Raw genomic sequence first — 11,628 nt, forward strand, 5'->3', positions numbered from 1 at the left:
GCGGGCAGCCGCCTGGGGCCGCATTATTTCATGACACATGGGGGGCGGCACGAGTACACGAGAAAAAAGAAAATCATCCGCGCCGCAAAGCGGTTTTCTATTATCGCTCACATCACTGTGGGGGGAGTTGGCTCACCGGCGCCCCCTCTGGCTGCAGGCGCCCTGCTCCCTGAGGAGGTGACGTCACAGAAGCTGTGTGAGAAGGGGAAAGGGGAGGGGGGGGGGACAGTTCACCTCTGGGTCTCCATAACAGACAAGGGGGGGACGGGGAAAAGGGAAAGGGACAGAGGGGGGAGAGGGAGGGACAGAGGGGGGAGAGGGACAGAGGGGGAAGAGGGATGGAGGGGGAAGAGGGATGGAGGGGGAGGGACAGAGGGGGGGGGGAGGAGAGGGACAGAGGGGGGAGAGGGACAGAGGGGGGAGAGAGGGAGAGGGACAGAGGGGGGAGAGGGATGGAGGGGAGAGGGACGGAGGGGGAGGGAAAGAGGGGGGGAGGGGAGAGGGACGGAGGGGACAGAGGGGGGGAGGGGAGAGGGACGGAGGGGGGAGAGGGACAGAGGGGAGAGGGGGGAGGGAGGAGAGGGACACAGGGGGGAGAGGGAGAGGGGGGGAGGGACAGAGGGGGGAGAGAGGGACAGAGGGGGGAGAGGGATGGAGGGGAGAGGGGAGGGAGGGGGAGGGACAACGAAAACATACATAATAGTAGAATATAAAAGTTATGATAACATAGGAAACATCTTTTGAGGTTAACTTATAACATCTCAATATACACAACGTTATATTGTGTAACCATAACTAACCCTACTACACACTACAATATGATACGAATCAACCAATCAAATCACTCAACAAGCAGCAACGGTCATCATCACTTACGCAAATGAAAAATATGATTTCATAGTTCAGTTTTGTAACATATAAGTCAGTTCGATGTCTTCATATAATAATATATATATATATATTGGGTATTGTTATTGCAAACTCTCTCACCTTGGGCTCCCGTCTGGTCGTTCCCGTGCTGCTCGCCACATTATTATTAAAAACATCTTTTGACTAAAAAGATTAAATATTCGATTAAATATTCGTCATAACCAAACGACTGTGGTTTTGGGAGGGGGGGCTTGGGGGGGGCTCAGCCTTTTTCAGGGGGAGCTTAAGCCCCCGCTAGCCCCCCCCCTTGCACCGCCGCTGGTTGTAACCTAATATACCAAACATCTCTGTAGATGTACTAGAACATGTATATACATAAAGTACATAATACTATAGCTGCTTTCACATATGGACGTACAACCGTCTATTCTCCCGCTATTCTCCCGACGGGCCGTATAGTGAATGACTTATCCTGACGTTGGACCTCCTGATAAAAGACTACCCCTCAGGTAGTATTTTAGCCGGCGGAAATGTTAATTACCTTATATGTGAGTGAGCAGTAGAATGTGGGCATTTCACACCAGTTGAGTGGGCGTGTTGATGACGCTTCAGTCTACGTTTGCATGTCATTGAGTGGCACCCGCACCCTAATCGATAATCAGCCTGTTGCCTTTTGTTCGCTGAATGGTTTAAAACATATTTTAATGTGGCACTGCTTTTCAGAGTCATTCGTGGTGAACGCTAAATGATAGGTCTTATCATATCCCTCAAGTACAACATCATACAATAAATTACAATACATGAGTTCACAGCTGCACACGTATATAGAAAATGTTTTTTTATTTTTATGTTACACCTTTCCTGCTGTCGGCTCCCAGACCGTAGTCGAGGAGCACAGGGGAGATGTTCCCTCCAGGGCCGATGTTCTCTCGGGGGTAACACCCTTCACTTTGACTGGCAATGTCATTAGTGTTCATTACTTCACTAAACTAACACACGCTACCGCTCGCTCTCCTCGCTCGTCCACTCACACACCCACACCCACACACACACACACACACACACTGCCATTCTCGCGCACACACATACGCTAACTCTCGTAACAATTGTTATTGACAACAGTTAGTTGAACATTATAGGGTCCTGTCCTTCCACTCCCTGTTTTCTCAGTTAAACACAGAAATCAACTACATTTGTCCCAGTGTTTGTTAGATGTGAAATGAAGCCAAAAAAGACGCTCTCTTCCTCCGGTAATGCAGTCGTTCACGACGCCTTTCTTGTTTGTCGTTTCTTCTTTTTGTCTCTAACTCATGCTCCAATCTTTCATCGATTGATGCAGATGTTGTGGATGCAACGGAATATATGATGCATCGCTGCAGCAACATTTAAGATGATTGCGATAAGTTCTGCCCGTTCTGCCTCCGCGCTGTCTACAGTCAAACCAAAACAAACCAAGACCTTACGTCATGTCCCGCCCCTTGCAAGCCCACCCCCCTAAACCTGCCGGAGATTCTACTGATGTCTGAGCGACACCGATGTCCGCATATCGGGTGTCAAGTGTGAATAAGTGTGAATGACCCTCACGGTCGAACCTCCTGATCCACAAATGCAGAGAAAAGACGGAGGTCATATGTGAAAACGGCTTATGATTAAAAAGTGAAATTAATATACAGAACGAGTCTCAAACACTACAAAAAACTCTATAATATTATACATTTTACAGCCAATGTTGAATAAACATAAGGATCTAATGTATTGACTAGTATATATTAGATTTAATTACTAAAACATCTCTAATTATAGTTTTATCACGTCCTTTTATGTTAACGGTAAAAGATGTAAGATATTTTAATCCCAGTTCCTAACATGTTGTGTTTATTGTGTGTGAAGGCTGGATGGCTGTCATCTGTCAGAGACATACTGTGAAGCTCTGGTCTCAGTTCTCAGCTCCAACTCCTCTAGTCTGAGAGAGCTGGACCTGAGTACCAATGATCTGCAGGATTCAGGAGTGAAGCTGCTCTCTGCTGGACTGGGGAGTCCACACTGTACACTGGAAACTCTCAGGTCAGTTTTACTCAATGGTCAAACAGTTACAGAGGGGGGGGGGGGGGGGGGACAGACTGCAGGATGACACATGTGCACGAGCACACAAGAAAAAAAAAAATAATCCGTGCCGCGAAGCGGTTTTCTATTTAAGCAATAGATCACGACAGGCTGTGAAATGTTCTCATTATACCACAGTTAAGGGGCGTTGTCCGTCCCTCCGCTGCACGTCGGGACAGACAACGCCCCTTAACTGTGGTGTAATGAGCACATTTCACTGACTGAAGTGATCTATTGCTTTTATAAAACGGTTACGTAAGTATGGCGAAATGAAAGTCATAGACACCCTCAATTTTGAAAAAGCGAGCTTGGTAGCTCGGTTCGCCGGCAATTTAGCCTACTATCGAGTTCACTCACCGTGTGCCTATTGCTTTACAACATTTCCACCCTCTCCAGCAATCAACATATTTTTAGGCTTCAGTGAACTATGCTATTGCTTTTAAATATAAATAAACAACAGTTCAAGTTAGGCGCGGAGTGATACAGATCTCTGTAAACTGAATGGGCGTCATAGCTGTGCGTATACGCTCATTATACAACAGTTGGGAACCAATCAGATCGCTTGATTTAAGCCACCCGTTTTCTATTATCTCTAATATCACTGTGGGGGGAGTTGGCATATTGGCGCCCCCTCCGGCTGCAGGCGCCCTGCTCGCTGAGAAGGTGCCGTCAGAGAAGCTGTATGAGAAGTAGTGGTGGCTCGTTCACGAACGAATCAGTTTGAACGAACAACTCTTTAAAACAAACAAACCAACCTGATTCGCCGCTCTCGTTCGTCGTCGTTCGTCTCGTTCGTTCTCCGAGACTCGACTCCCAGCTCCACCCACTAGTCGCTGAGTCGCGCTGACTCGCGAGTCGCCGTTCGTTCACTGACTGTGTTTAGCGGTGAAGACTCGAGGACTGAGAAGTTACGAGAGTCAGCCGGGCAACAACATCCCGATTCCGAACATGAAGCGCTCCTCAGCTAAAAGGAACTCAGTTAATGTTGTGTTGATTGATGACCGTTTGCACCATTGCACGATCGTGATTCGTTTGAACGAGAACGAGGGAGGAGCCGAGTCTGACCGACTCAGTGACTGAGAATCATGATTCAGCGCTACCGGAAACGCAAACGAACGAACAAACGAATGATCGACTCTTCTTGGCGAACTGACTGACGCAAACTGATTCATTCAAACAAATCATGAAATCCACCACTAGTGAGAAGGGGAAAGGGGAGGGGGGGGGACAGTTCACCTCTGGGTCTCCGTAACGGACAAGGGGGGGAACGGGGGGGTCCACTGTTAGGGGATTGAAATCCTTATTGCAGCCTGCAGGGTTATGTGATCAACATACGGAGGAACGCGGTCGCTGAGCTGCCCCAACATGAGACGTTAAACTCAGCTAGAACCGCCGCCCACCACGTCCACCATCATCCAAAACGTGATGTCAACAGACCAACAATAGTCAGAAAGCCTACAGAGACTATAGATAGTTAATGTGACGATCACGTTATTAAAAATAGACTTGGAGCAATGATTTACAAACTATCTTTTTGGGAGCATGCTTTTGCAAGTAGTTCGCCGCCCCACCTGCCCATATGGACGGCCCGGTACAGAGCAACACTCTAATGGAATGAGTGGCTCAAGTCAGGCACACCTCGAATTTCTTGCAATTGAGAGGGGGGGGGGGGGGGGCGCTCGGAGGGGGTCTCGCCCGGGGTGTAATTCAATGTAGAACCGCCGCTGCCTACCATCCATCTGTGTCCATTCATGTGAACAGACTCACTCACTTTAAAAAGGTTTAAGTTAATGTTTTGAATGCATAGGGGGCAGTGCTTCATTTGAGCCGGAACACGCCGGAACATGTTCCAGCACCTCCTGGGTCACTGAAAAATGAATCGCCTAAATGAAAAAAAACAATTACTGTTGGTGTGTTGAGTGTGGTTTTCTGACTAGTTAGTCTTTATTCCCCGTTGAAGTTCCACTAAAATCTAGTGTTTGCATTTTAGGTTTGAGGTGAAAGATGGTAAAGAATGTGCACCCCTTTACCCTTTAGTTGTTTTTTTACTCTACTCTAAAACTTTACAGTTTTAATGATCAAACAGTTAAGTTCCACATCAGAGGACGTTGAAAATATTTACCTCCAGAAAAGTAATAGTTCCCACACGTGTGTGTGTGTGTGTGTGTGTGTGTGTGTGTGTGTGTGTGTGTAGGTTGTCTGGCTGCCTGGTCACACAGGAAGGCTGTGCTTCTCTGGCCTCAGCTCTGAGCTCCAACCCCTCCCATCTGAGAGAGCTGGACCTGAGTACCAATGATCTGCAGGATTCAGGAGTGAAGCTGCTCTCTGCTGGACTGGGGAGTCCACACTGTACACTGGAAACTCTCAGGTCAGTTTTACTCAATGGTCAAACACTTACAGAGGGGGGGAGGGACAGAGGGCGGGATGACACATGTGCACGAGTACACAAGAAAAAAAAAATCATCCTTGCTGCGAAGCGGTTTTCTATTTAAGCAATAGATCACGACAGGCTGTGAAATGTTCTCATTATACCACAGTTAAGGGGCGTTGTCCGTCCCTCCGCTGCACGTCAGGACGGACAACGCCCCTTAACTGTGGTATAATGAGAACATTTCACTGACTGAAGTGATCTATTGCTTTTATAAAACGGTTACGTAAGTATGGCGAAATGAAAGTCATAGACACCCTCAATTTTGAAAAAGCGAGCTTCATAGCTCGGTTCGCCGGCAATTTAGCCTACTATCGAGTTCACTCACCGTGTGCCTATTGCTTTACAACATTTCCACCCTCTCCATCAATCAACATATTTTTAGGATTCAGTGAACTATGCTATTGCTTTTATATATACATAAACAACAGTTCAAGTTAGGCGTGGAGTGATACTGAACTCTATAAACTGAACGGGTGTCATAGCTGTGTGTATACGCTCATTATACAACAGTTGGGAACCAATCAGATCACTTGATTTAAGCCACCCGTTTTCTATTATCTCTCATATCACTGTGGGGGGAGTTGGCATATTGGCGCCCCCTCCGGCTGCAGGCGCCCTGCTCGCTGAGAAGGTGCCGTCAGAGAAGCTGTATGAGAAGTAGTGGTGGCTCGTTCACGAACTAATCAGTTTGAACGAACAACTCTTTAAAACGAACCAACCAACCTGATTCGCCGCTCTCGTTCGTCGTCGTTCGTCTCGTTCATTCTCCGAGGCTCGACTCCCAGCTCCACCCACTAGTCGCTGAGTCGCGCTGACTCGCGAGTCGCCGTTCGTTCACTGAATGTGTTTAGCGGTGAAGACTCGAGGACTGAGAAGTCACGAGAGTCAGCCGGGCAACAACATCCTGATTCCGAACATGAAGCGCTCCTCAGCTAAAAGGAACTTAGTTAATGTTGTGTTGATTGATGACCGTTTGCACCATTGCACGATCGTGATAAGTTTGAGAATGAGAACGAGGGAGGAGCTGAGTCTGACCGACTCAGTGACTGAGAATCATGATTCACCGCTACCGGAAATGCGAACGAACGAATGAACGAACGAACGACTCTTCTTGGCGAACTGACCGACGCGAACTGATTCATTCAAACGAATCATGAAATCCACCACTAGTGAGAAGGGGAAAGGGGAGGGGGGGGGGACAGTTCACCTCTGGGTCTCCATAACGGACAAGGGGGGGACGGGGGTCCACTGTTAGGGGATTGAAATCCTTATTGCGGCCTGCAGGGTTATGTGATCAACATACGGAGGAACGCGGTCGCTGAGCTGCCCCAACATGAGACGTTAAACTCAGCTAGAACCGCCGCCCACCACGTCCACCATCATCCAAAACGTGATGTCAACAGACCAACAATAGTCTGAAAGCCTACAGAGACTATAGATAGTTAATGTGACGATCACGTTATTAAGAATAGACTTGGAGCAATGATTTACAAACTATCTTTTTGGGAGCATGCTTTTGCAAGTAGTTCGCCGCCCCTCCTGCCCATATGGACGGCCCGGTACAGAGCAACACTCTAATGGAATGAGTGGCTCAAGTCAGGCACACCTCGAATTTCTTGCAATTGAGAGGGGGGGCGCTCGGAGGGGGTCTCACCCGGGGTGTAATTCAATGTAGAACCGCCACTGCCTACCATCCATCTGTGTCCATTCATGTGAACAGACTCACTCACTTTAAAAAGGTTTAAGTTAATGTTTTGAATGCATAGGGGGCAGTGCTTCATTTGAGCCGGAACACGCCGGAACATGTTCCAGCACCTCCTGGGTCACTGAAAAATGAATCGCCTAAATGAAAAAAAACAATTACTGTTTGTGTGTTGAATGTGGTTTTCTGTCTAGTTAGTCTTTATTCCCCGCTGAAGTTCCACTAAAATCTAGTGTTTGCATTTTAGTTTTGAGGTGAAAGATGGTAAAGAATGTGCACCCCTTTACCCTTTAGTTGTTTTTTACTCTACTCTAAAACTTTACAGTTTTAATGATCAAACAGTTAAGTTCCACATCAGAGGACGTTGAAAAGATTTACCTCCAGAAAAGTAATAGTTCCCACACGTGTGTGTGTGTGTGTGTGTGTGTGTGTGTGTGTGTGTGTGTGTGTGTGTGTGTGTGTGTGTGTGTGTGTGTGTGTGTGTGTGTGTGTGTGTGTGTAGGTTGTCTGGCTGCCTGGTCACACAGGAAGGCTGTGCTTCTCTGGCCTCAGCTCTGAGCTCCAACCCCTCCCATCTGAGAGAGCTGGACCTGAGTACCAATGATCTGCAGGATTCAGGAGTGAAGCTGCTCTCTGCTGGACTGGGGAGTCCACACTGTACACTGGAAACTCTCAGGTCAGTTTTACTCAACGGTCAAACACTTACAGAGGGGGGGAGGGACAGAGGGTGGGATGACACATGTGCACGAGTACACAAGAAAAAAAAAATCATCCTTGCTGCGAAGCGGTTTTCTATTTAAGCAATAGATCACGACAGGCTGTGAAATGTTCTCATTATACCACAGTTAAGGGGCGTTGTCCGTCCCTCCGCTGCACGTCGGGACGGACAACGCCCCTTAACTGTGGTATAATGAGAACATTTCACTGACTGAAGTGATCTATTGCTTTTATAAAACGGTTACGTAAGTATGGCGAAATGAAAGTCATAGACCCCCTCAATTTTGAAAAAGCGAGCTTGGTAGCTCGGTTCGCCGGCAATTTAGCCTACTATCGAGTTTACTCACTGTGTGCCTATTGCTTTACAACATTTCCACCCTCTCCATCAATCAACATATTTTTAGGCTTCAGTGAACTATGCTATTGCTTTTATATATAAATAAACAACAGTTCAAGTTAGGCGTGGAGTGATACGGATCTCTGTAAACTGAATGGGCGTCATAGCTGTGCGTATACGCTCATTATACAACAGTTGGGAACCAATCAGATCACTTGATTTAAGCCACCTATTATCTCTCATATCACTGTGGGGGGAGTTGGCATATTGGCGCCCCCTCCGGCTGCAGGCGCCCTGCTCGCTGAGAAGGTGCCGTCAGAGAAGCTGTATGAGAAGTAGTGGTGGCTCGTTCACGAACGAATCAGTTTGAACGAACGACTCTTTAAAACGAACAAACCAACCTGATTCGCCGCTCTCGTTCGTCGTCGTTCGTCTCGTTCGTTCTCCGAGACTCGACTCCCAGCTCCACCCACTAGTCGCTGAGTCGCGCTGACTCTCGAGTCGCCGTTCGTTCACTGACTGTGTTTAGCGGTGAAGACTCGAGGACTGAGAAGTCACGAGAGTCAGCCGGGCAACAACATCCCGATTCCGAACATGAAGCACTCCTCAGCTAAAAGGAACGTAGTTAATGTTGTGTTGATTGATGACCGTTTGCACCATTGCACGATCGTGATTCGTTTGAACGAGAACGAGGGAGGAGCCGAGTCTGACCGACTCAGTGACTGAGAATCATGATTCACCGCTACCGGAAATGCGAACGAACGAACGAACGACTCTTCTTGGCAAACTGACCGACGCGAACTGATTCATTCAAACGAATCATGAAATCCACCACTAGTGAGAAGGGGAAAGGGGAGGGGGGGGGACAGTTCACCTCTGGGTCTCCATAACGGACAAGGGGGGGACGGGGGTCCACTGTTAGCGGATTGAAATCCTTATTGCAGCCTGCAGGGTTATGTGATCAACATACAGAGGAACGCGGTCGCTGAGCTGCCCCAACATGAGACGTTAAACTCAGCTAGAACCGCCGCCCACCACGTCCACCATCATCCAAAACGTGATGTCAACAGACCAACAATAGTCTGAAAGCCTACAGAGACTATAGATAGTTAATGTGACGATCACGTTATTAAAAATAGACTTGGAGCAATGATTTACAAACTATCTTTTTGGGAGCATGCTTTTGCAAGTAGTTCGCCGCCCCTCCTGCCCATATGGACGGCCCGGTACAGAGCAACACTCTAATGGAATGAGTGGCTCAAGTCAGGCACACCTCGAATTTCTTGCAATTGAGAGGGGGGGGGGGGGGGGGGGGGGGGGGGGCGCTCGGAGGGGGTCTCGCCCGGGGTGTAATTCAATGTAGAACCGCCACTGCCTACCATCCATCTGTGTCCATTCATGTGAACAGATTCACTCACTTTAAAAAGGTTTAAGTTAATGTTTTGAATGCATAGGGGGCAGTGCTTCATTTGAGCCGGAACACGCCGGAACATGTTCCAGCACCTCCTGGGTCACTGAAAAATGAATCGCCTAAATGAAAAAAAACAATTACTGTTTGTGTGTAGAGTGTGGTTTTCTGTCTAGTTAGTCTTTATTCCCCGTTGAAGTTCCACTAAAATCTAGTGTTTGCATTTTAGGTTTGAGGTGAAAGATGGTAAAGAATGTGCACCCCTTTACCCTTTAGTTGTTTTTTTACTCTACTCTAAAACTTTACAGATTTAATGATCAAACAGTTAAGTTCCACATCAGAGGATGTTGAAAAGATTTACCTCCAGAAAAGTAATAGGTCACACACACACGTGTGTGTGTGTGTGTGTGTGTGTGTGTGTGTGTGTGTGTGTGTGTGTGTGTGTGTGTGTGTGTGTGTGTGTGTGTGTGTGTGTGTGTGTGTGTGTGTGTGTGTGCAGGTTGTCTGGCTGCCTGGTCACACAGGAAGGCTGTGCTTCTCTGGCCTCAGCTCTGAGCTCCAACCCCTCCCATCTGAGAGAGCTGGACCTGAGCTACAATCACCCAGGAGACTCTGGAGCTGCGCTGCTCTCTGCTGGACTGGAGGATCCACGCTGGAGACTGGACACTCTCAGGTATGGAGAGGACAGCTCACCACTCAGGGACAAAGTCTCCTACAGGGATTCAAGCCGCTGCTAGATGAAGTGGTTTGAAAAGGCAGCTGTCACTCATGTTGTGTAGAACGTGATGAGACAGCAGATGATGAAGGTGAATGTTTCAACATGCTGCTCTCACTTTGTTCCCCCCCCAGTGTGGAGCACGGTGGAGTGTGGAGGCTGAAACCAGCTCTAAAGAAGTGTAAGTGTCTGTTTGATTCATCACAACACACACTCACTATTGGGATGGAAAGTCCATCCACACAGCAGGAGGTGACGTCCGCTCATTCACATGTGGACTTGTGTATCCGTATGTGTAGCTATGTTTGCCTGTGTTGATGTGTGTCTAGTATGTTTGTGTAGGTGTGTGTACGTATGTGTACATGTCTATGTACTGTATGTATGGACCAGGTCTATGGTACCAACAGTTAGTTTCCAGCCTGTATGTGAGCTCAGCTGGTTCAGTCTGTTGTTTACACAGGTGGATCACAATGGATGTGTATTGGAACCTTTCAAAGTCGAATATCTTGAAAAGTATGTAGACTATAGCTTAGATATTACAGAGGATTAATCAGCTCATCGTGGTGAACGTTTTGATGTATAATATGTGTATGTTGTGTAAATATTGCGGGAGTATATTCAGTGTATACATTTTTCATTGTTTTGACTGGGACAACCACTCACACACACATGGGATTTACATTTTAACTTAAAACATCTTATAAACAATATGCATTACTATTTCTAAAGCTATAGCACACTACTCCACTACAGTAGCTATCATCTGATTTGATTTAGTCTTTCTATGTTCATTTTTGTAGAGAAGATGAACGTGAAACAGGAAGAACAGTACTAGTGATGATGATGATGAGGATGATGATGAAGATGATGATGAAGATGCAGAAGGGTTCAGTAGCTCATCATGTCTTGTTCTCCGTCAGATGCCTGTGAACTCACACTGGACCCAAACACAGCCTTCAGACTCCTCTCTCTGTCTGAGGACAACAGAAAGGTGACGGTGGTCAGAGAGGACCAGTCGTATCCGGATCACCCAGAGAGATTTGACTCCTGCCCCCAGGTGTTGTGTAGAGAGGCTCTGACTGGTCGCTGTTACTGGGAGGTAGAGAGGAAAGGAGCTGTTTCTATAGCAGTGACATACAGAGGAATCACAAGGAGAGGAGGGGGTGGTGACAGCCTGCTTGGAGGGAACAACAAGTCCTGGAGGCTTGAGTGTTATGATGATCATTACTCTGCCCGGTACAACGGTAGACAGACAGACATACGTCTCCCCCCCGCTGGCTCTACCAGAGTAGGAGTGTATCTGGACCGGCCTGCTGGCACTCTGTCCTTCTACAGAGTGTCCCCA

At 47.5% G+C, this 11,628-nt stretch overlaps 1 protein-coding gene across 2 annotated transcripts in view; it reads left to right on the forward strand.

Moving 5' to 3' along the window:
* LOC311371098 (NLR family CARD domain-containing protein 3-like) overlaps positions 1 to 11,325 on the forward strand; it is a 31,060-nt gene extending 19,735 nt beyond the window's left edge. The window contains exons 7-12 of one of the 2 annotated variants that reach the window (XM_084489329.1): positions 2,761 to 2,934; positions 5,168 to 5,341; positions 7,609 to 7,782; positions 10,068 to 10,241; positions 10,418 to 10,464; positions 11,084 to 11,325. In XM_084489329.1, the coding sequence (XP_084345455.1) occupies positions 2,761 to 2,934; positions 5,168 to 5,341; positions 7,609 to 7,782; positions 10,068 to 10,241; positions 10,418 to 10,464; positions 11,084 to 11,085 (745 nt within the window). In that variant the 3' untranslated portion in view covers positions 11,086 to 11,325. Of the gene's footprint in view, positions 1 to 2,760; positions 2,935 to 5,167; positions 5,342 to 7,608; positions 7,783 to 10,067; positions 10,242 to 10,417 lie in introns of both variants that reach the window. The other variant, XM_084489328.1, reaches the window with a different exon arrangement.
* Positions 11,326 to 11,628: the final 303 nt, after the last annotated feature.

Source organism: Micromesistius poutassou (genome assembly GCF_964030765.1).
Source record: "Micromesistius poutassou genome assembly, contig: SCAFFOLD_2485, whole genome shotgun sequence".
NCBI classification, from domain to species: Eukaryota; Metazoa; Chordata; class Actinopteri; order Gadiformes; family Gadidae; genus Micromesistius; species Micromesistius poutassou.